Genomic DNA, 26,279 nt, shown 5'->3' with positions numbered 1-26,279 from the left:
GAATACTTTAACTTATATGTATCATTTTACATTTTATAAAGTGTTTTTACAACCATAATTGAATTTGATCTTTATAAAGACTTTTTTAGGATAAGGCTTGTATCATTGCTCCTTTTTACAAAGTATAGAAAGTGGGGCCCAATGAAGATATATGACTCATACAAGTCTACATGGATTAGTATTACATCAAAATTATCCATGGTTTACTTACTAAAGTCACATAAAAATGCATAAACACAGGGAGATAAAAGAAAACCCTCATTTGCCAGGTTCACTGACTCCCTTTCTTGAAATGTGTTTTCTTACAAAGTCCACTTTTCCTCTAATATTTCTGTATCTATCACTTATTAACCATTTCTTGTTGCCAAGGTTCTTGCTAAAGAGAGAGTGACTAGCTCAACTAAATTACTACAAAATTCCTTCATGTTGGACTTTCTCTCCATGTTCTGTAATCAGAATAATAGTTGGTTTGACAGTGTTGAAAAGCTCCCTATTATTTAGTGAATTAGCTACAGATTCCTTTAAGATCAAAGTTCTCAAAAATACTAATTTATTTATTCATTTCATGAGTATATAGACCCGATAGAGGAAAATTAGTATTAATTGAAAGTTCACTGTGTGTCAGGAATTAACTAAGAACTTTAATTACTGTTTTTCATTTAGTTCATATAAACACCTTGTAAATTAATATTTACATCCATTTTAAAGACTGGAAAACTGAGGCACAGGAGACTAAGGAATTTGTTTTGGGTCACAGAACTAGTAATGGGGTAGAGCCAGCATAAAAATTCAGACTTGTTTGATTCTAGAGTTAGTGCTCTTTTAACAAAGTACTGCCAGTGCTGTACATACATGCTCTGGAATTCCAAAGATGTGTAAGATATGCACATGCCCTTAAGTAACTTACAATCTACTATGCCTACACATACAACATGAGGCATTCTTGCTGATGTGTTCATATTTCATTTTCTAAGCAATGGAGAAACCTTTGGAGACTTGTTAACAATAAAATATGGTCTGATTATTGTAGAAATGTTTTCTGATAGACATGAAAAAGAGGCTACAATATAGATATATTAAATATGTGGTTGTTCTGTTTGAAATTTACAGAAGTTTGAAGCCACAGAATTATTTAAATGAATTAAACTTGTATTTCATGTCTTCGCTTACTGAGCAGAAAAAACATTTCTCAGTATCAAACATCTAATTACAAGTGTAGTGTGTGATATGATACACAGTTTTATGAAAATATCAAATAGAGGAAACCTTAGATTGGGGTGGCTGTAAGGGTATCTGAAAACATTTTCCCAAAAGTAGCACTTAAGCTGAAGCCAAGAGCTGAATGAAATTTAACTGGATGAAAAGTAAGGATGGACCCTTCCAGTAAAGGGAAACTATGAAAAAGTCTGAAGGCAAAAAACAAAAACAAAAACAAAAAAAACCTCTGATGAACTAAATAAAGTCTATCATGTGACTAAAATGGCAAAAACAATGGGAAAGGGAATACAAGTTGCAGTTGGAGAAGTAAGCCAGGGTCAGTCACGGAGGACCGTAAAAGTCATGTTGACAAAACTCTAGATGTGATGCAAAGGGTTAATTAAACATGTGATAAAGAGCTAATTTAAAATGAGAATTACCGGTATATTCCAAAATACACTATTCATTCATTTCCTGGGCATTCAAAATATGTGTTTAGTATTATGGGAGTATCCATCACCAAAAACATATCCACTTAAAAAGCATAACCCACATATTGAGCTCTGTGAAAATACATTTAACTATGAAAAATAGTAATAACTAAGAACTTTCAGAACTATGTATACTGATATCCTTATAAAAAATCCTATGAAGTAGAAATTATTAGTACCTTCATTTAATAAACAAAGAATGCAAGTCTCAGAGAGGTTAAATAATCTTGGTAACACAATTATGAAGAAGAAAAGCCAGCACCGAAGAAGCCTACAGCCGCCCAATTACCAAATGTTTGCTGTTTCATTACACAATACCATGTTACTTTTTTCTCATACTTAAACAAATTTTAGAGTACATGATATTTAACATAGAAAATGCTTAATTACCTTTGAAGCTGCTGTGGCGGTCACACTTTGGGGAGCTTCCTGAGGTTTACTGCTGCCGTGGGAAGATTTGCTCCCCCTGTCTCTCTGTCTCTGCCGACATTCTAAACAGTTTCTCACAGCAACACAACAAACTATTTAAAAACCAAAAGCATATTATTAATATAAATGCTTGACTCTGACATGTTGAAAAGAGCTGCTAGCTTTTTTTTCTTTCTTTCCATTTTCTCCATTCATTATTCCTAGATAAAATATTTTTTTAAATTATGAAATACAGTAATGAAAAGTACATTTAAAACATGTGTAGTTAAAAAACAAAAACAAAAACAACATGCCCATATACTACCAATCAGCTGCAGGAACAGAATATTACTGAAGCTCCCAATATATCCCTTCCTTATTCTTTCTCCCTCCATCATTTAAAATTCTGAACTTCACAGATTAACAAAAATTTTTTGAAACTTCATATTCACATTTGATAAACTGTTTTGATTGATAAGACTTCTTCAGTAACATGACTACTTGGTGACTATACTGAGCACAGCTCCCTATTTCAGGAAGTGACAGAACACCACAATGCAGTCCATCTCACAAGTCCCAACCCACCTTTCTGCATGATGGGAAAGTCTACAGCCTTGTCAATAAGCATTCCATACATAAAAGCTTTTCACTTATTTACTTATTTTAAGAAGTCCTATTCATATAGTAATACACATTACAAGTTCTGGAATCTGACCACCTGAATTTTACTTCTGGCTCTGCCCCTTATGAGAGCTGTGTGATCTTGGGCCAGCAACTTAAGCTATGTGTGCCTCAGTTTCCTCATAAGTAAAATGAATATAAATATAGTAACCTCCTTACGGGATTGCTGTGAGGATTTATGGAATTGATATTTTTATAAAGTGCTTAGAACAGTAGACAGCACATATTGATATATTATTGCTTCATTATTATTCACTTATAAAACTTTCCTATAGATGACAAAAAAGCAAATCGGCTAGGAAATATTGGGATAAAAATGAAATTACCAGTACAGCTTTGAAATATATTCAGAAATAAAAGCTCAGAATAACCAAATAAATGCTAGTTTTAAGACACTGAGGTATTTTAAACATTTCTCTGTTTCAGAGTTCACTGTCAGCTATTGTTAATTATCAAAGGATATGTCCATACTGGCCACAGTAAATTACCCCACACCTACTGGTTGTCAGAGAGATCTCAATGTGATCAGTCTCTCCATTATAGTGAGTATGAATGATTTTACTTAACCTGCCCATCTTTAAAAAATGCAAAAGAAAACAAGTAGGTTTCATTCCATCATTCTTAAAGCAAGTTATTATTCCTACCTTGGATCAGAACAATTTATCTGAAACTATACATGTGTCGATTTGTATATAATTTTAAAAGTTGTGTTTAAAAAGAGTACACATCAGAAATTTCCTTCCTATTTAATGCCTTATTTCTTGTGTCCTACTCATGCTCTAAGGCAAGTATAAAAACAATTGCTTTCTGGTCCCTTGTAAAGTCTAAGTAGTATGCAAAAATTTCCCCTTTAAGAAAGGTAGGCTATAGAAGAATGGATGTAAAGAGAAGGATTAAATTTACTAAGAGTTTTCAGTGCTAACTTTTCTTTGGGACACAGGATCGTAAATGAACAGTATAGGTATAGTAATGTTTGTAAGTGTTAACGGCTTACTCTGAGAAACAGTGACACTGGCATAGTCAGTTTTATCCTTTGGCATGCTGTGTATAAAAACTATGTCACTGGTCTTCTGACATATTTGTGGGTCAGGACAACTATCAACTATGGTACACTACATTAGTGTACCAAAACAGGAGTCCTAAGTGGATTTACATTAAAATCATGTCAATGAAAAAATGTTATAGCCCTTTTGATTTTGAAACAATTCAAAATATATTTGACTTCATTTCAAATTATAATCCATTACAGATGATCCATTTCATGAAATCTCCAATGTGATGATGCCACAATATTTTTAAGTTAGTAATTGTCAAAAATTACAAGGTAATCTCTATACAACATAATCATTAACTTGTTTCATCAATAATTTACAAAACAAAGAACATCAAAAACTAATCTGTAGGTAATTATTTAACATGCACCATTATTCTTAACAAACTTACCTAGCCTCAGGCACTGTCTCATTAAACCTCCAGAAGACATGTTTTTTTCAGCTTCAATCTCACTAAAATTTAGAGAGCTGGCAAATACAAGTACATCAACCATTGCCATCAATCGGCTGAGGAAAGTTACTGCTGTCTCAGCTGACATGCCTTGTGTCACTTCAATATTTTCCAATTCCGTCTTTAAAAAAGTAGAAGATTTAAGTCTTGTTTAAAATTTGGAAATGTAATACATATACATACATGCTATAGGTAAATAGTAGTTCAGCATATCTAGTATATTTTCTAAACAAAATAAATTATAGGCTAATTCCACATATCAAAAGAGTTAGTTGTCAAATTTAACTAGTTTACCTATGAATTATCCTTGAAAAAAGGAAAAGTCCATTTTTAAGATGAAGGTTAAATTTAAATGTTATCATTTGTAAAAGCTATATTCCAAACTTAAGGTCATTTCACAAAGACATCTAGGAATAATTATATAGCTTTATTTGTACTACTTTTGTCTTATTTTATTAATAAAGAGATAAAATTGATACTTTGCTAAAATCTTCACTCTCATTTATTAAAAAACATGCTTTAATTTCTCTTTAGTATAAATGCATGATGAGTAATAGTAAAGATATATGCCACTTCCAATCAGCATCAAAATGAGATGACTGTCAAACGAGAATACATAATTTCTTACCCATTTCAGAATAAACTAAGCCACTAGGTATCTCATACATACAATAATACTAGGGTAAAAATAACCAAGATCATTAATTCCTCTAAAGATATTAATTTTTGACCTTTAAGACACTAGCAACAAGAAGAATCAGTAACAATTTAGTTAGGTACAACTATACTTTCACTAAAGTATTGTTCATGATAAAATATAATTTCTTGCTTTCAAAGGAAATGTTAGAAAGTATTTCTGGAGATGTGTAACTGTATTTTATAAGCAACAGCAACATTTCTTATTTTAATTTTCATTCTGTATTACATAACATTTTGATTATTTTGATTCATTATAACTAGGCCTCATTTTATCAATGCCACAAGGGGCAGAGAAAAGTAAGAAGTTCTTTATAAATAAAAAATACTACTGCTTAAATTTTCTGAAAATGGGCACACTAGCCATATTGATTAATCTTATTTCTTCACCCAATGATAAATTCAACTACAAGGTAAGCATATATTATAGGTATCTATTCCTATTTAATGTTCCATTTTGATATTGTTTATGCCCATCATTCTATCTAAACATATTCCTGGCTCCCATTAAAACGGAAATGTCAGCAGAAAACACTGATTGAAAAAAAAAACAACAAAACACCTCTTAAAACATTTCTTGAGCATAAGATGGGTAATAAAAATGATAGGTGATTACTGCAACCAATATATAACTAAACTCAATTTTAAATGGAGTATAAAATGTAACAACCTTTCTTCTTTCCACTTAACAGCAAAATAGTGTTAAAACCATTCTCTCTAAAATGAGCTTGAAAACAGACAAAAATCTGTTTTCAATTGTTGATTTATATTATGCCAATTCATTACCCATGGTCTAAAGAAATAACTCATTACTTGGATTTCTTAACTACAGATTCCTTATTTCCTAGCACCTCATTGATAATACAGCATTATTTCATAGCACAAATTAAAAATGTGTGATCACAACACAATAGTTTATATTAAAAAGAAAAAAAAACAAAAAAAAACTCTTTTAAATCTCAGTTAATAAAAGTATCTCATAATGGACTGGAAGATCTGGCCATTGCTTAGGTGTATCAAATAGTCTCAACAAATTTTCAAAAGTACTAGAATTCTAGAATATCTGTAGATGTATTCTCAAGGAAATTCATCATTTTGAATTACTCAAATTATAAGATTTATTTATTAGTTATCACTTTATTAGTTAACAGACTTATTTTCATGTCTTTTGTGGTCTACTAGGTCTAACCTTCAAAATATGCTTTCATTTTTAAATGACTAAATTATATCAGAAATTACTAACAAAATTATTAATCAGCCATGTAATTAGCCAAACTGTTATTTTTGACTAAACAAAATAAAATTTTAAAATAAAAAGCATTCTTAATAACACAAAAACCAAAAAGGGAGTTCTTAATTAATTCCATATAAAAGTAATTTATACTTTTATGAAGTGTTATATAAACATTATAACATATATTTAATAATAAAGATCACTCACATATGATTATTATTAAATCTTAAAATAATATACATCCCATCCAATTTCCTTTCATTGGAATCAATTAACATCTGACTGTATGTATGACTGAAATTTGTTTTCATTATATTACAATAGTTTAGTCTAAAGGTTATTGTGAATAAGATAATAATTCATCAATGCATTGAGAGAAAAATCTTTTTAATGAGTATTTTAAATATACCAAAGATACGTCTAATCCTAAAGATGGTATGGAAACTCAAAATATAACCAAGTCAAAAATTTTATAAATAAGCAAAAATAAAACTTAAAACTGAAAACCTGAAAATTACTTAAGTAATAATACTAACCTTAGAACCCTGGACATGCATTAGACAAAACAGACAACAGATCAAAAAAGTACAAGAAAAGGAAATTATTAAAATTAAATGAAAATACAATGTAAAATTGAAACACAAAATAATATATTTAAAAATTTTATTTAATTATTTTATTAGAAGCCAAGTTCTTAGAAGAGATATTCCTTTTATAAATTACATATGATTAAGATTAAATATCAAATATTTAGACTAATGTTTATTTTTTTCATTAGGGTAATTCTGCCCAAATAATATATATCTATCTATCTATCTATCTATCTATAGTTCATACACTAGAAATTATGCATATTCTATTTTATAAAATAAATATATATTCCTAGCAGATGCCTAGAGAAGTATTTTAATAAAAAACTGATAAGATTTCTCTGTAAAAGCCCTAACTCAGTATTGGTTTCAGCAGAAATGACTTAAGGAAATAAACTATACCAAACTTCCAGAATTTTCATTTAGGCATCATGTTATAATTTGTTTTCTAAAATATTTGGAGTCAAAGAATACTGTAGTGATTATAACTTAAAAAACATTTTTCTTTGCTAGAATAGAACTTACTGATACACTAATCAGGCCTGCATATGAACTAAGCTAATTACATAGATATTACACTAAATTTCAGAGTCTCAACTAAGAATTATGTTTAATATATTCAAAAGTTTGGCTAGAATTAAATTTCACAATAAAAGTTATCAATTTTCCTTCTCTGATTTTTGACAACAAATATAAGTGAGTATAAATTAAAAAAAAAAAACAAACACAATTTTCTTGGTACACTGTATAGGAAAATGCATAAAAGCCTCCTCAGAATACTACAGTACGTTCAATAGTATGAGACAAAGGAAAAATTAATTTTTCCAAATTTATTAACTCTACATTCTGATAATGGTAAGGAAATATAAACTAAAATTAAAACTTTACCATCATTTTTTGACAGAAAATATTGCTCTTCTTTCATGATTATGAAACTATGAGGAAAGCCAGAAATATCAGTCACTACTATTTTTCTTAACAGACAAAATGAAACCATACCTGACCCTGAATTAAATTCTAAACAAACAGTGTTTTGGATGGTTGACCAAAATGATCAACTTAAAATCACAAAGTGATTATGCAATTTGTAGCTGGATCCATGTTCTTTGCTTCTCTTCATTTTTTTTTCTACAACTCCTTGCTTTCACTAATGACCAACTTGTATAATGTATAGAGAATAAAAGAAAGGGTTCAACTGACTAGTCATAGAAACACTAACTCTAAAAAATCAACAACAACAAAAATAATTCCTCTTTCCAAAACCAAAGATTGATCAAACTGAATACTAAGAAGTTTAAATTTTTTTCCCTGGGTACTAAAGTTAAAACCATTGTTCTAGGGATGCCTGGGTGGCTCAGTTGGTTAAGCAGCTGCCTTCGGCTCAGGTCATGATCCCAGCGTCCTGGGATCGAGTCCCACATCGGGCTCCTTGCTCTGCAGGGAGTCTGCTTCTCCCTCTGCCTCTGCCTGCGATTCTGTCTGCCTGTGCTCTCTCTCTCTCTCTCTCTCTCTCTCTCTCATAAATAAATAAAAAACAAAACAAAAAAACCATTGTTCTAATTTATAGAAATTATTTTGTAATTTATTTTCTATGCCACATAAGACTTTAAATAGTCCAGGCAAAGCTAAAATTCCAAAAAGTCCTGCCTCTTCAATGAATATTAAGTTCAAGGTGTTCACTAATATTGCATGTGTATACATTTTTCCTTAAAGTTTCCACTGAAATGTTACTTACATTAATCTAAACTTTTCTCTATTTTTTTAGTTTATTTATTTATTTTTAAAATAATTTTTAAAATATTTTAATAAACATATAATGTATTATTAGCCCCAGGGTTACAAGTCTGTGAATCGCCAGGTTTACACACTTTACAGCACTCACCATAGCACATACCCTCCCCAATGTCCATAATCCCACCACCCTCTCCCGACCCCCTCTCCCCACAGCAACCCTCAGTTTATCTTGTGAGATTAAGAGTCTCTTATGGTTTGGCTCCCTCCCAATCCCACCTTGTTTCATTTATTCTTTTCCTACCCCCAAACCCTCCACATTGCATCTCCACTTCCTCATATCAGGGAGATCATATGATAGTTGTCTTCTAATCTAAACTTTAATTGCACGACAATACTACAACAGCAATACACAAATGTTACCCCTAGTGGGAATTAGTATATTCATATGAGATCTCAGAGCAGAAAACAGACCACCACTATGCCAATCCCACTGGGATGGCAGACAAAAAGACTATACCATGTAAATCTTTGCCATCAAAATAAATCACCCATTATAAATAAATTTGCCTCAAATATCCTATTTTAGAATTCTGAATATGGCAGATTATTTTACAAATGGGAAAGTTACTCTATCGTGACACAGTTCTGAATAAACAGTTTCAAAAAGAACTAAATGAAGGAAACATCAAGAGCCTCTTCTCCATCTAATGAGCTTTACACTTATTACTTATCCTAATTTTCACAAACTCCCTGTTAAATAAGCATTATTAACACCTTTTCATAATGAAGTTGTGAGGTCCTATCTAGTAAGTGGTAGAACTCAGATTAAAATACAGATTTATCTTGTGCCAAAATCCATATACTTTAATATTGAATCCTAGCTCCAAAAAGATTATGTCTGAATCTGACTGATGATGGGAAACATGTTTGTTTTGATGAAAATGAGATTTCCATACTTATCTGTGATCCATACTTATACTGAGAAATGGGAAGGACATATTCCTAAATTGAGCTTTGTATAATAATTTTTTTCAACAGAGAACTATAAAGAAAACTTAGCATTACCCTGTTTATGTGAACTGCTTATGACGTATGTGGAAAAAAAATCGTGTATTTTGGGGGGGATCCATTTCTGTGTTTTTGTTCTGTTCCATCGACTAAGCCTCTCTAAGATACCACACAGTCATGGTTACTGTGTTTAATATATAATGATTCTTTCAAAAGTGTTTTAACTATCTCCTGTGAACTTTTTTAAAAATAGTTTTTATAACTACAAAAAATTTTGGTGGGATTTTGAGAGGAACTGTGATACATCTAAGTATCAATTTGGGGGCAAGTGTTACCTTTATTACGTTGAGTCTCCAACCCATAAACATGGTATAGTCTCCATTTATTTAGACCATTTTTGATTGCTTTTACCCATCTTTTGCAGTTTTTGGAATAAAAATATCATATATTTATTGTTATATTTACAACTAAATATTTCATATTGAACGATTACATATGGTACCATATTTTAAATTCCTGTGTCCACATGTTCATTGCTAGTAGAAATAAATACAACTAATATTGTTGTTCACCTTGGTAAAATGGAGAAAGACGACTACCTAGCATTCTACTTACCCTCTCAAAATCAATACAATTTCAACACTAGACATGTCAAATGCTATAAAAAATTAGCATGGCTGAATGTGAAAAGTTACATATCTTCTAATAGAACATAATGACCACAATGTTCAATGAAATTGTTCTAAAAATTAAAATTCTAAATTTCTAAAATTTCTAAAATTCTAAAAATTCAAGTTCTTGTTTAATAGGAAATAATGAGTTTATCTTAAGCCCTAACTATTGAATTTTCAATGGTCAGTAAATAATAGCTTTCCCACTAAAACATTATACTATGACATTTGTAATTTATCTGAGGATTATGTTCTACGTCAGAAGTCAGTAAACTATGACCCAGAAGTCACCCTGCCCCACTGCCTGTTTTTATAAATAAAGCTTTATTGAGACAAATCCACACATTCTGTTATGTAACTGTCTATGGTTGCTTTTGCAAAAAAGCAGTTGAGTAGTTGAGACAGATACCATTATAGCCCACAAAACTGAAAATAGTTATCATCTGACACATACAGAAAAAGTTTGCCAGTCACAGCCATCCATCGTTATTCATATTTATTCATTAAATACACATCTGCATTATTCATAATGCATAAGTATTTTTAAAACTACACAAACCTAAACAAAATCATGAGATCACTCAAACATCAGTATCAAATGTTTCTAGGATTGAAATTATAAGGGCATCTACATTACAGTGTTTCCTTTTGCTAACCTGTATACTGTCAATGCTTCCTTTTTCACTTTTGGATTTTTACAGGTTAAATCTAAACCAAAAAGCTCTTTAGATATTCAGTTCTAATTTTCTTCTTTATTTGATCTCATCTTTCCCAACTTTCTCCCTCTACTACAATTTTTAGCACAAATATTACACAGTTAAGTAAAGAAAAACAATGTTCAGCAATCAGCACTAGTCATGGTTCTACTAGTATGAAGTGGGACAAAATGTCTGGGTATTTCTTTTAAGGAAGCAACTTATTCAAAGAACATAACCAGCTGTTGTATAACCAGGCATAGGTACAATCAGTTAATGAGCCAAAATGACAGAAATATAGAGATAGAAATGAAAAAGATTTTCTACAACTGAATTCCTAAATCTGTTAAGAATATTCTAAGCAAGGGCACGTAGGTGGCTCAGTCAGCTAAGTGTTTGCCATCAGCTCAGGTCATGATCCCAGGTTCCTGGGATTGAGCCCCATGGAGGGCTCCCTGCTCAGTGGAGAGCCTGCTTCTCCCTCTTCCTCCTCCACCTCATGTTCTCCCTTGCTCTTGAATAAATAAATAAAATCTTTTAAAAAAAGGAATATTCTAAGCAACAAGTAGTTTCAAACTGTAAAATATAGTGGTCTAAACTGTAAAGGTAATAATTTTGGAAGTCAAACCTCAAAATGTCAGTATCTTTATTATATATATTCATTACAAAATAAAAAATAAGTAAATTTGGGCAGTGAAATAGTATGTAAATCATAACATTTATGGACAATTTATTTTGGTAATTTCCTATTATCTCTATCTTGATGAAGATCTTTTAGCTTAAAAAAATTGGAAGATTATTTAGTAATATGAATATTTTAAGCCTACACAAATTTTAATACTACTAATTTTATATAGGAGTCATTTTCAGTTCTGCACTAAATTTTAAAACAATATTATAAAATGAATTTCAATTCAACCTTTTAAAATTTCTTGATAACAAATGATTATTTAGAAAATATTAAAATTTTTATATGTTGAAGAAAAATGTCAGGAGAAAATAATGGTATTTTTCAGTTTTTAATGTGTAGAAGGGAAAAAGACCCTCCCTGTTTTAATATTAGAATGCATTTTGACAACAACTCTCGATTTACCTGAATTTGGGATAAATCACCAGGAGAAATCAGAGACTGAAGAGAAGGCATGGTAGGTACATTAATCTCACAGGATATCTACATTCTTCACATATCATCAACTATTTTTCTTCCAGGCTCCATTTCCTTGCTTAGCTGCTAATTTCATTAAGGCCCTAATAATGACAATCCATTTGCTGCTTTCCCTCTTGATCTAGACTTTGTCAACTTTTTGAATAAATTCATGGGTGAAATGAAAGTGTATGTGCCTGTGAGGAGGGAAAGATGTTGGGCATGCAATCTTTTGTTGCCAATCTTTAAATTTCAGTGATACTTTGGGGATGATGGCATTGAAAAAACTATAGAGAGAAAAGGAATCATGTAAGATAAGCTGGTTAATAGTGTAATAAAACTAGAGATTAATTTGGAAACACTGCTGCGCCAAGTAAAAGATATCTTAACAAAAGGGTCAGTTTCTCTGGAGAGAGTACTTTCTGGGCTCATGGATTAGTTTCCAGTACAGTGGCAGGAACACAATCAATATGCTAAACAGAGTTCTACATTCTTTCTTATCTGAGCAAGCAGCTATGGAGTTTTTTTAAAATATATATATAAATCAGAGATTTTTTTGAACTACAACTAAAATATAAAGTTAACACTGACCTACTATATTTTAAACATATATAATTAATGTTAAATGCCTTTCAAACTTATTAATAGATTTCCATGTTTTATCTAGAAAGACAGCTATACTTTTTAAATAAACGTTGAACTAGATAAAGTCAGATGCAAATGTTATTACAGTCCATATGTCTGTAAAAAGTTGAGTTTTTTGAGGATTATGAAATTGTTCAGATAGCATAAAAATGGTATGTTATTTACATTTTTTTTCTGAGATACCTAAGTTTTAAATAAGAATTCATTAAATTAGGCTCCCTTTTGGAAGCAATTTGCTAGCTTCAAGATTAAATCTCAGAGAATAAGAATGTAGAAGTTCCACACATAGTTTAAAATAATACTAAGTTTAGAAATAATATTTCAATTCACATGAGGTTTTGCATATCTAATGACTTTTTTCTAAATTTGGATTTATGACTCTACTTACACAACAACCATGTGCTTGTATTTAGAATTTCAAGAGTAACAGAATAAAAATTTTAAGTTCACTGTAATATGTATTTGAAGAAATAGGCAATATATAGAAAATAAAGTAAGTCACTTATAGCTATGGCTCTTCTTCAAAAGTATTCATCAAATCACCAGAGAAATGTTTCCATAAACACACATAGCTGAAACCCAACACTGACAAAAAGAAATGGGGAGAAGTTTCCTTAGGTGAATATGTCTCCTTAAAATCCATCCGTTTACAGCAGAAAACACTGACAGGCTCTAGTCAGGTAATTACAAAATACACCACTAGATGGAAGCAAAGTACTTACAGTTGGTGATGTAGCAGCAGAGAGCAAAGGTAAAATTCCTCCACAAGCGATAATGATGTTGTCTACCATTTGGGAAATGAGGTGAATTGTGTTATGTACAAAAATTATATTTTCATTGCTATTGACAAAATCCATTACAGACTTTGTGGAATGGCTAAAAGAGCAGAAAAACAAAACATAAATGAACATTTCCTTAGCTTAAGAAGTTAACTATAACATTTATAAAAGTGAAAAATGTTGAAGAGCTAGGCAAATTTAAAATGGAACTATTAGAAAAGAAAATAATTTAAAACTGAGATAGCATATTACCCAAAACTTAACATTCATCCTTGCAGAGTTTCTTTGTGTCCAGATGTATTAACTCATTAATGGGGGTTTCTGCTTTAAAAATAAGTGTGTTGACCAGATTTAGGTCAATTGATTTAAATTAGCTTAAGTTTATTTTCACAAAAGCTGGTTATTTTATGTTGAAATCAGTTTTCCTTATTTACCATCCTCAGGTAATCTAGAACAACTGGATAGTTAACTCCAAGTTTACCTTTCAGGGAGTTTCTGTTTATCACCAGATTACAGCCCCACCTGTGACCAGCCATACTGAAAATGTGTACTGCTAGTCACAGAAGTGACATGTTAGGGAAATATAAATAAGTCAGTAAAAATTCAAGGACTTACTGAATAAAAAAATGAAAAAGATCTTAAAGGTCAGCAGTGCAGCTTTTCCATACAAAACATGCAACTTAGATACCCAGAAAAATACACTGCTTTAGTTTGATGTCTGTCAAGAATATAAACTATTTTCTAATGGAAAAAAAGCGATTACTCCATGATCAATTGTTCTTTTTTGTTCAATTTTCTCAAATTTGGTCTATTTTCCAATTTTGAAGTTTCACTTTTTCCCCAACATCCCACAAACAGCTGTAGACGTGAAATGGTGTCCATGTGTCAAAGGGTTCGTCAAGGAAAGCTGCCAGTTGGTTTCCGTACTGATGCCAATAGCCAGTTCCGTCAACCAAAAGATTCAGTTTTAGGAAAGACTGAAAAGAAAGCTCATCACCCTATTTTTATAGGAAATCAGTGGTATCTGGTATGCAGTGGCTACTCCAATTTGGAAACAGGGCAAGTGCTATAGGACTTAAACACTGTGACAGATCCAGTCAAGAAGATAGTGAAACCAACTGAGGCCTCATTCACTCCAAGGACTCAGCATTAGTTCACTAGGAGGTGTGTGGCCACTTTCTTCTCCTTGTGTGTGAAGTTAAGTAATGTTCATGGTATCTGCAATAAGGAAAAGACCTTCCATTGCTCATGATGCATCTTACTGACAGCAAAAATAATTAGTCATTCTTCTTTTCATATACATGAGGGTGGCAAGATGAGAGAACATGCTTGTCTAAGGATGCTTGGTTTGGATTTGGTTAAGGATAAATTCTCTGAAGACAAAGCATCAACAACTGAATGGAATGCCAGATATCAGTTCATCTTTAGTGTAGCTGATACTCAATCTTCAGCATGATCAATTAAGTCAATTGATTCTCACTCCTTCCAATTGTAAACTATCATCTATGACATCTTAGATGTTAAGATGTTTGCCCAATCCTAAAAATAAGTGCTATCTTTAAAAAAAAATTAATTAGGGGCACCTGGGTGGTTCAGTTGGTTAAGCATTTGCCTTCAGCTCAGGTTATGATCTCAGGGTCCTGGGATGGAGCCCTGCATCAGGCTCCCCACTCAGTGGGGAGTCCACTTTTCTCCTTCCCCCTCTGCCCCTCCCTGTACCCGATTGTGCACGTGCTCTCTTTCTCTCTCAAATAAATAAAAATAAAATCTTCTAAAAAATTAAGTAAAAATCTGTTCAGGGAATTTTATGAGAGCTCATGAAAGAGAACAGAGACACATGGTATCTGTGTGCATGTTATGTTTCCATCCTATGTTAAAGGAAGGAAAGTGGACTAGCTCTCATTTGGGGACTACTAATATTGTAATTAGTAAGTTACAGTATACATCTCCACTGATAGTCATATTAATAGTAATGTATTTCATTGTATTCTAGTTTCCTTATTTAGTATCCATAGGTAATTTAGCATATAACAGCACTAGCAATGGAAAGACCATTGTTTCTATCACATAAGTAGACTAAGGACAAACTAATAAAATTTAGAAGTAAAAACATTCTATGGCAGACACTGATTGTTTTTCGATAATAGTTATTCTTTCTTCCCTGCTAACACAATCCAGATTTTGTTCTATTTTTGAGCTAATCAGGTATAGGAAAGGTTGTTCTTTCTCTAGTTACTAGGTTACTAACCAGTATTGCTCTATATAAGCCAGTCATTATAACCCCATTTCCCCTTTGTTGGTGATTGACTGCTGGCACATGAGAGATAAGGGGGAGATTTCTTGAGGAGCTTCTTTTAGAAAAGAAGAAGAGGGGGAGTAAGGAGTGGGAAAGGGAAAAAGTAGAGGAAAAATAGAGGAGGAAAGAACAGAGAAGAAGGAAAAGAAAATGGGGAGAAGAAAAAAGAGGAGATAGAGGTGGAGGAGGGAGAAGGAAAAAAGGAAGAGGAGGAATGAAGAAAGGGATGAAGGAAGAAGAAGAGTCCCTGCCTTCTAGTTTGGGCAAGTTTCCTATGTTGAACGGGTGCTGGAAGGTGAATTAGCCACCTTGAATCTCAGAAGGAAAATTAAGAGGAGAGAAGCCTCCTTCAGTCCAGAGAAGACCATGCTACTGACTGTTTAAATCAATGACAGTGGGGTATTGTTACAGCTGTCAACTTCCTAATTTATGTGCATGCACATACAAATGATATACTCTCATAACTGCTTAATTTGTTGCATATTTGCTATTAGAAAATTAACAGAAAGTGAGGCAAGGTAATGATTTAACTTATGCAGACTTTGTTTTCCTTAAGTGATGATTTAATTTATGTAGACTGTTTCTTTAAGTGATTATATATGAAGTGATACTAACTACTTTAAGGGTAAAGGCTCTAAAAATAGATGCCATAAGGTGATCTAGATTTTATTTTAACACTATATGCTATAATCTTATTGCCAAGAATATATTTAGTATATGGTATTAATTTTAACAGAAAAAGAATAAAAATGTGGAAACAGCTTTGAACAAAACCTGAACCTTTCTATTGTTATTGTTAAATCTCTTTTATATAGAGAATAGGCAATACCAGATTTCAAAATTTTGCTTTTTAATTGTCTAAAGCCTAAATTCTTGGATACCTTTGATAAGAGTCCAAGGCCTTATAACCTTTGTGAAAATATTCACGTTTCTATATAAAATTTCAATGTTGGATTTTTAATAAGTTCAATTTTTGAGATTATTCAGTGATATAATTCCCTTATGGATCAACTGATGTCACTAATTTAAAATATTCATTTTCTTAAGTGAAAGCTGCCTTATTTAAGAAAAGAAATATTTCTACCTCCTCCAAACATGTACATCTGTTTCTAATGCAAATAGTAAGTCGGTGAGAAGTCGCTGGTGCATTGGAGACCATTTAAACTCAGGAATACGGAACATTGTAGTGCGTGGGCCTGGGCTGAACTGGCGCCGCTGTTCCTCAGTCATAGGCATTCCTCGAAATCCTAAATCGACGCGGAGATCTCTGTCCTGCTGTGTAATAGACCGGCCCTGAACAGCCTAGAGAAAGACAAGGTGAACTTTTGTAGACTGTGAAAGAACTGCCTCGTCTCAAAAAGAAAACAGCAAGTATAGTCAAGTGAGTGAGTGAGTAAAGATTTGCATATTACTTTTGTAAGTTAATATATTTTACATATATTAGTCATCTGGTGATTCCCTGGACAGAAACCTTTTTAAGCCGAAGAGGCCACTTTGATTACTTTTATTTTGCTGTTTCAAAAATTAGGCAAGGCATTCAAAGACCTCAGTTCCAACACCAAGGTTCACGTTGAAAACCAAGTCCTCTTTACTCCTATTTATGGAGTCTTCATATTAGACCACATTTCTTCCTTAGGAAAGAAAGCATATAACTCAAACTGAAATGTACTGGATATATGTCATCAACTAACTATAACTGGAAACACAAGATTAAAAAAAATATTACTTGAACTGATTTAAGTTAATTCAAAAGTCTATTTCATTCACAATACTTCAATTTAGAAAAACAGTACATCTATTTGATAAGTTAGAAAACCAGAAAATGGTTACAAACTCTACATGAAAACCAGGCAAGCCCAGTGATTATCATGTTGAAAAACAATGCACCACGCTTTCCTTTCTTTTAAGTCTCCTAATGCAGTATTTTCACTCCCTTCCAGTTATCACTGTGGTACAACTGCCACAAAAAATGGAAAATAGCATTCAACAACAAAAAAAAAATTAAAATAGCCTTCCCATACACAGAAGATATCTTTTGTTTGTTTCTGTTTTTATTTTCCAAACACAGAATATAATACTATCATTAGAGTACAAAGAAAGGTATGGTTTACTTTTTATAATTCTAATGGAAACATGTTAATTTTGTCTTTGAGGACATTAAAGGTGAGTGGAAAACCTGGAAAACCACCAAAAAACAAATCATTAAGGGTTAAAGTATTTTTCAACTCTTAACCGTAAGGTAATTTAGTCTAGAAAATAAGGAAGTAGTCTTAAAACTCAAAGCTCCACAATTAAAATTCGTATCAGAAAACATCATCTATTTTTAGCTTTATGCTGGTGAGGCCAGAACTGCAGCACTAACATTTCCTCACTGCCAGACCTAAGAGTCTTTAGTTTTCTCATAACAGATTCCTAGCCATGTCGTTGTAAAGAAAATTCTCACTGCTAATAATGCAAATTTTCTTAGCCAATTACCTACCTCACAGGGTGGTTGTGAGGATTAAATCTGAAAACATACAGCAAGCACAGTGCCTGGAACATAGTAGGCACTTGCTAAATAACAGTTCCCTTTTCCCTTCCCCTTCATTTATCAGTTCAATATGGGCTCCAAGTCCTCTTTTCAGAACAAGGTTGGGTCTGAAGCTTAAAAGGTTAAAATTAATCAAGTATTCAGAATGAAGATCTTGAGTACAAAATGTGTAAATTTAGTCACAGAGTCGTAAGATATCAGAATAGGTAAAGCCCTAAAAGGTCATATTTTAATAGAGTACAACTTCTTGTACTGTATAAGGAAATGCAGGCCCAGAGAGTTTCAGCCAAGTTACACAGACAAAACATGGCAGAGCTCGAAATACAATTCAGGTATCTTAAATGTCTCTACCACACTATTTGACTCCATATATTACTACAATACTATAATTAAGTATAAACATGGTGTAACTGGTAAGAAATGACTCTTACAGCTGTAGTGTTAACAACTTGCTACCTGTTCGATGCATTTTTAGAACTCATATAGGATAACTCACTTGCGTTGTAGCAGTGGTCTGGATTTTTCGGATTTCCTTTCCTGATTCCTTGCCGTCGTCAGATCTCTCAGTGTCTGAAATTATACTTCCAGCATCAATATTTGGTACAATTTTGCTACTAGATGACTCAGTTTCCAGAGTTGTAGCAGTCATTTCAGCATACTCTAACCCTTTAGAGGAAGACGCTAAGTCTCTTTCAGAAATACTGCTCATTCCATCTGAAGTTGTATGGATTTTGAACTCTTTTTCTTCTATTATACTTGATGTACAACTTAAATCTACACTACCAGTCATGTGAGCAAGCAATCCAAGATCATCACTAACACCCAGATGTACTTGTGTATCCTGGATATTTGGAATAATGTGATTGCTAGAAAGTTCAGGAAGAAGTTTCTCCTCCTGTTTGGGTATTTTATCAAAGAGAAATGATGTACTACTATTAGAAAGTTCATCTTTCTCATCTGCTAATGTTATCAATGGACCATTATCCTTTTCTTCATTTTTTTTAATGATACCAACACTTCCATGTACATTGTTCTGGAGTTTTTCAACAGCAGCACTATACACATTATCCAGCAACGATTCAACCTCCACAAGGGCACCATTTTCTCCACCAACTAAAGTCTCCGGTGATAAATCCATATCATCGAGCTTTACTTCTGTTGCTTCTACTTTCTCTGCTTTTATATCAACTAAAAGATCATGCACTTCCACGTGTACACCACTTCCCGGTCTATCTGAATTTCCAAGAATATCATCTGGCACTTTTGTTGACATGAGCAAGTCTCTAGTATCTGTGCTGACAGGGTAATCTGTCTCACTTTCTGGACTCTGGCTTTGTGAAAGATCTTCTATCTCTCGAATTTCCATTCCACCTTTTGCTCCTGTAGTCTGTGATGAAAGACCAGAGATGGTGCTCACATTCCCTTTTTTCCCCTTTTTAATGTTTTCCTCCTCTTGTCTCTGATATTCTTCATACATTTTGGCTAGGTATTCTTTATGTGCTTCATAAGTGACCTTAGGAATAAGTGAAAAAATTAAGGCATTTTATATACATACCGAGAAGAAAAAAAAATAGAAATAAAGTTATGATAATAGAAAAAGTATCAAAATTTTAAGATTTCAAATGTAGTACATATTAATTTTAAAATAAGTTCCATTAAGTAATTGGAAATAATCATCAAAAATAGATATGACTTATTATATGACCTGTAAACTAGCAACATTAAAATTTTAAGTACAGCAATGTTTTCTTCTAGATTAAGTATTTCAATGTTACCCTAACCAATGTTACTCTAACCTAATATGTCAGTTGAACTCCTACATATTTGAGTTCAGCTAAAACAGAAAATCAGCTAATAATATATAATATCCAAAGTACTATTGCTATATCAATTTTCAGCATCTATTACTCACATGTGTGTCTATTTCCAACAACTAAGACTTTTTAAAAATCACATATCTATAAATATATACATTATAAACTGTTAAAATATCACAATTTTATCTTTATATAAGCTACTTTAATTGGTTACTTTACACAGACTTGTTTAAAAATAATTATGATATATATATTTTCACAAAAATGCAGTTTTTTCTTATAAAATACTACTTTAAAATTTGTTAATGTAATGATAAAAGGTGCCAATATATTGTAATATGTAAGTTTTAACAAATAAAAAAGCTCTTCTAAAATTGAAAACAATAGGGGCGCCTGGGCAGCTCAGTCTGCCTCCAGCCTCAGGACATGATCCTGGAGTCTAGAGATCTAGCCCCTACGCAGGCTCCCTGCTCAGCAGTGAGTCTGCTTTCCCCTCTCCTCTGCCCCTACCCCTGTTCATGCTTGTGCCCGCACTCTCACTCTTTCTCTCTCTCGCTCACTCACTCTCAAATAAGTAAGTTTTTAAAAACTTAAAAATAAAATTGAAAATAATAAAGTTCAAAATCTTGCCTTATAGGTACACATTATACTGACATATATTTAAATGAGAATAGGATTTTAGGTTGAGAGGGCTCTTCCTTTGGAGATTATCTTGAAACCAAACCCCCTTTACTTTACAGAAGAGGAAATCAAGTCCTGAAGTGAGGGCTAACAAACTATGACCCATGAACCAGATGGGCTTATAACCTGTTCAGTAAGTAAAGCTTTATGAGAACACAGCCATACTCAGTTTTCTAAATACTGTCTATGGCTATTTTCACACTACATGGCAGAGTTAAACAGTTGCTTCAGAGGCTGTACAGCTCCCAAAACCCAAGATATTTACTATCTGTACATCTTAAAAACATTAAAAAAAATTTTTTCTAATCCTTGCACAAAAGGACTAAATGCATGTTCTAAAGTCACAAAACTGAACTGTGGCATAGACTTAGAGTAAAAGCCAACTTCTAACACCCATGCTTTTTCTATGGCTCCACATAATGAGAAATGTTATAGAATATAAAGTGCACAATTGTTTACTGTAACCCACTACTCTTTCTTACCAAGATCAGATAATATTTAAAATATAGATATACAAATTCTTAGAATTAAAAAGAAAAGATAATGCAATTAAAAATACCATTAAACTTAAATATTTAATTATGATTCACTTGGAAATAAAGGCAATTTTTGACTACTTTTAAAAGTCTTAAAACATATATTTCAGAGTATATTTCATGAAATTATTCTTTTAAGAACCAGTAGGTATGTTTTAGGTAAAAGAGCTATTGACTCAGACTCAAGCTATAAAATAAAGGTGGGGTAATTTGTGGGGTCTAAAATTCCTAATTCATAAACCTGGGGTTTCAGTTAAATTATCTACAAAACATTTCATGCTCTAACAGTTTATAAATGCAGAGAAAATAAAACCAAAGACAAGAGAGAAAGGGGAGATAAAGGAATGGGCCATGAGGTAAATTGTCCACAAGATGGCACCAGAAGAGTGTTTACAGACATTCAAACTGCCGCTGAAATACAGAGATATAAAATACTGAATTTCTTGTTACCTTGGAATGGGCTATTGAGAGCGTATCCACCCAGACTCTCCATCCTCCCCATTCATATTTTATTGCATGGTACAACAGAATTCGGAAGATATTGTAGACCATCTCGGTAATCTTCTGTTCCTCAGAATTTTTAGGATTGATATAGCCAAGAGAAAACATCCAATCCTGCCATACTGAACACTGCAATAAGCATCTAGTGGGGAAAAAACTCATTAAAAACATCTAATTTATATTAGAATTTACTATTTTGAAATTTAGATAGTGAAAATATGATCTGACCTAGATAAAGTAAGGTGCACAGTCATTCTGCACATTCTATTTTCTATACCTGGGAAGATTTCCTCCCATTTTTCTACCTGGAAAAATCCAAATTATCATTTCAAATTGGTTTCCTAACACTCCCAGTCAGATTTTGCTACTGTTTCTCTACTCCCCATCACATGTACCACTCACAATGCACTTAATACATTATAATCACTGTTTTATTACCTTCCCCACTAAATTGTACCAAGACTATATACTAAGATAACCTGTGCAGCACAGTGCTTTATACATACTACTCAATAAGTATTTGTGAAATTAAAGACTCACGAAGCCACCATAGCCTTAGATTGTACCCCATGTCTTAGCTAACCAGCTCAAAACTGCATGACAACAATCAGTTATCAGACAAAAATTGAGGAAGCATAGATGAATATGAGCAAATCCAACTTGATTACAATAGATAGGTATCACCAAAAGGAATAGTGAATTTTAAATAAGGGTTTGTGAAACTCTATATTTACAGACACAATTAAAATATAATACCCACATAATCACATAAAAATAATAATGAATATAAATATAATGAATGTTGATTATATCAAAGAAACATAAAATGCTTTTTCTGATAATTACAATTATTTAGCAATATGGGAAAAATTTGAAAACATATTTTGAAAGAGACTGAAAATAAAGGAGAGAATATCATTACAGAACAAAGTTTTGTTATGGTATTGAAACTGCTTACCTTCTATTTTCACGGCTGTTACTGAAAAGTTTTATCATATCAGATAAAAATAAACGACGAACTTCCATCAGTTCTGGACTTGGTGTAGAATTTTTTAACAGAGTTGCCACCACCTTAAGAATCACTGTGAATGAACAACAACAACAAAAAAGAAGTCAAGACTTATAACTGCATCATAACTTCCCCTTAAAAAGTTTTACTCATTTTCAACTTAGCCTTATGATAAGTGAGTTATAAGTATCATGAACTATGGCAATCATCAGTTATGCAAAGTTTTGATTTAGTTTTCCGTGTTACCATGTTACTATTGCGTTACAATAAAGAATGTTTGGCTGGCTTCAAAAAATAATAATTACAATAAAGAACATTTGGCTAGTATCAAAAAACAAGAAATAAGCTTTGGTGAGGGATGTGGAGAAAAGGGAACTCTCGTGCACTGTTGGTGAGAATGTAACTTGCTGCAGCCACTGTGAAACACAGTATGAAGGGTCCTCAAAAAATTAAAAATAGAATTATCTTATGATCCAATGATTCCACTACTGGGTACTGACCCAAAGAAGATGAAACCACTAATTCTAAAAGATGCATGTACCTCTGTTCACTACAATATTATTTACAATAGCCAAGGTATGGAACCAACCTAAATGTCCATCAGCAGACAAAAAAGATGTATATACACACAATAGAATATTAGTCATTAAAAAGAATGAGATCTTGCCTTTTGCAACAACATGGATGGACTTAGAGGGTACTACGCTAAACGAAAAATGCCAAGTACCGTATGATTTCAATTACGTGTGGAATCTAAAAAAACAACAAACAGAAATGGACAAGTTGAGAGGAGAGTAGGGAGATGGGCAAATGAGAGGTGAAGGGAATTAAGAGCTGCATACTTCTAGTTACAAAATAAGTCACAGGGATGAAAAGTACAACATAGGAAATATAAGGGGAAAAAATGCTGTTTGCTCACTTGGATTCTGAATTTTCACTGTAGAATCTGGCTCTGGATGTGGTTTGTGTACAACTTGAGTACATACTTGCTCTGTCAAGATCTGAAAGATGAAGAATTTGAATTTCATTGAGAAAATAATTTAAAATCATTATTTCAAAATACACAAAGAATCTGCAAGAAATGTCAATTCTGTCAAAATCAAATGAAATCTTCTAAAGTGTCTTCCAGTCATTCCACATCTTCTTTAACTCTTTAGTTTCCAAATTCTGTTTATTATGGATAAAGACAAAAAAGAACCAATATCTATAGTAGGAAGGATTATTAGGAAATCCCAAAAATTTATTCTGTTTGAAATACCTTCACAGTGTACTTCCTTAATATACTTAAACTATGAGTTGTAAACATTTGACTCTTTATGTCATCATTAATTTAAAAAAACTTAGAAAATAAGTAAATTTAAAAAATAATGTATGAGCCTGGGTCCTAACATCAAAATGAAGTGTGGGAGGGGAAAAATCTTTATTAAAAATGTGGCTCATTGCCATTTACCCATGAATTTTTCTTTAAACTTTCTTCAAAAACAAAATGACAAAAAGTTGACCAAATCAAAAATAAAATTCTAAAACATTTTTTAAAATTTTCCACTAAAATGCAGTCTCTATGAGTGCTGGATTCTTATACATCGTTTTTGCTATTATGTTCCTAACAATCAGCACAGTGCCTTACACAGTGCCAGTACTCAAACATTTATGAAATTTAAGCATGGATAACTGAATTATATATAAATAATGAATATGTGACTTTTCACTGTATTTTAGGCTTTATCTTGTATATACCTCTATTCCTGCATATATAAAAAAAAATCTAATGGGACTATACTTAATAAAGATGTAATTTTATATTAGCGATTTAATTTCCTGTTTAACTTAACATACTAAGTTCTGAATGAAACTTTTGGTTCACCCCAAGGTAAGGTAAAAAAAAATCTGTGAATAAACCGTAAAAGTTAGTTGAGAGCCTAGTTGTACCTAGCTATTTTGTAAAAGTTGGGGATGGAGAAAAGTAAATGAGCCAGAGATGATCCCATCTGATTAGAAAAAGACCATAACAGCAGTGACATTTTTCTGACCTTTCTGCTCAGACTTGAGAAAAAAGAAGAAAAAGAAGATAAGAAACTGACTTATTACATATCAGGGATGTAAAGGTATTGACTTGAAATAAAAACTAACTTATTACTAAAATGATAAATATAGACCATAAGGATCTCCTTCACTCTCATGAAACACTTTGTTGTTAATACCAAACAGGGCCTCAGAATTTTCTCAACAGAGCACTACAGACATGCACTACTAATTAGACTGAACTGACAGATGGGACAGAAATTTCTTTGAAAACCCAAAGAATCTGAAAATGCCAAAGAACATTCAGCGGTTGGTATATGCTTACAAGGTTTTCCCATTCATCTGCCCGAAAAAGCACTGGTGTGGACCTACAGCTGAGCAGACAAAATCCCTAAAATTCTGGTTATAAATCGATACAAAATAAATGTAGACAAGCTTGGAAAAGACTACGCCATACTCTTCCATGATAGAGAATAGTCAAAACTTCCTCACCCCAAAAAGAAGAAACCTCATTATACAGAAAACAAAACTTATCTCAAAGAATCTACTGTTTTACATTTTCCTTTTTAAGTTCCTATTTGATCTTCTAAAGATGAGGGTAACAATTGCCTTGCCTATCTAATCTAAAACTGCTAGGAAGATCAAATAAGTAAGGCTCTACATGTGAAAAGTATTTTGAATACTATCACATATTCACATAAGAGCTTTTTTAAATTACCAAAACATATTTAGAAACTCAATCCAGCATGTATTTAAAAGAGCCCTTTATGTGTCCACACTCTGCTACATGTTTGGAATGAGAAACGTAGTTGCTAGGTAGAACTATATTTCAAGAATCAATTAATTAATACTCCAGAGACAAGCAAAAATATATGCTCCTGTTAAATAATAAAACATGATAGACTGTCATTAAGAACCTATATGAGTTTATAAAAGGAAGAGGGAAATAATGAGATATAAATAAGAAGAGATGAATATAAATGTAAACATTTTAATGAAAGGATATGACTAAAAGATGGGCCACGGAGGTTTGACTGGTATTGATTAGAGATACACACAGGAAGTAACCCCAGCCCCTAAAAAAACAAAATAGTACAAAATGGACAGAGCCACATATGGACATGAAATCCCTCAGAGCACATCTCAATTCACATTAGCCACATTTTAAGTGTTCTGCAATCATCTTTACATCTTTTATAGTGTTGTCTGTTATATACTGCCAAAAGGTCTAACTCACTTTGTCCTTTAATATTGTCACTTATTGGGGCGCCTGGGTGGCTCAGTGGGTTAAAGCCTCTGCCTTTGGCTCAGGTCATGGTCTCAGGGTCCTGGGATCGAGCCCCGCATCAGGCTCTCTGCTCAGTGGGGAGCCTGCTTCCCCCTCTCAGCCTGCCTCTCTGCCTACTTGTGA

General features: G+C 32.5%; 1 protein-coding gene across 14 annotated transcripts in view; it reads right to left on the bottom strand.

The window, feature by feature from the left end:
* The window catches only part of NBEA (neurobeachin), a 664,613-nt gene that overhangs the window by 441,715 nt on the left and 196,619 nt on the right, over nucleotides 1-26,279 (bottom strand). For 11 of the 14 annotated variants that reach the window (XM_032880041.1, XM_032880043.1, XM_032880047.1 and 8 more), the window contains 9 exons: nucleotides 23,766-23,847; nucleotides 22,796-22,919; nucleotides 21,787-21,979; nucleotides 18,799-19,815; nucleotides 16,857-17,074; nucleotides 13,420-13,573; nucleotides 6,747-6,755; nucleotides 4,221-4,401; nucleotides 2,079-2,209 (listed from right to left, as the gene is read on the bottom strand). In XM_032880041.1, coding sequence (XP_032735932.1) covers nucleotides 2,079-2,209; nucleotides 4,221-4,401; nucleotides 6,747-6,755; nucleotides 13,420-13,573; nucleotides 16,857-17,074; nucleotides 18,799-19,815; nucleotides 21,787-21,979; nucleotides 22,796-22,919; nucleotides 23,766-23,847 — 2,109 coding nt within the window. The remainder of the gene's footprint in view (nucleotides 1-2,078; nucleotides 2,210-4,220; nucleotides 4,402-6,746; nucleotides 6,756-13,419; nucleotides 13,574-16,856; nucleotides 17,075-18,798; nucleotides 19,816-21,786; nucleotides 21,980-22,795; nucleotides 22,920-23,765; nucleotides 23,848-26,279) is intronic. The other 3 variants (XM_032880042.1, XM_032880055.1, XM_032880053.1) reach the window with 1 other exon arrangement.

The sequence above is a fragment of the Lontra canadensis genome, unplaced genomic scaffold (genome assembly GCF_010015895.1).
Source record: "Lontra canadensis isolate GAN:19392208 unplaced genomic scaffold, GSC_riverotter_1.0 scaffold67, whole genome shotgun sequence".
NCBI lineage: Eukaryota > Metazoa > Chordata > Mammalia > Carnivora > Mustelidae > Lontra > Lontra canadensis.
This window is presented reverse-complemented; position numbering and strand designations above follow the sequence as displayed.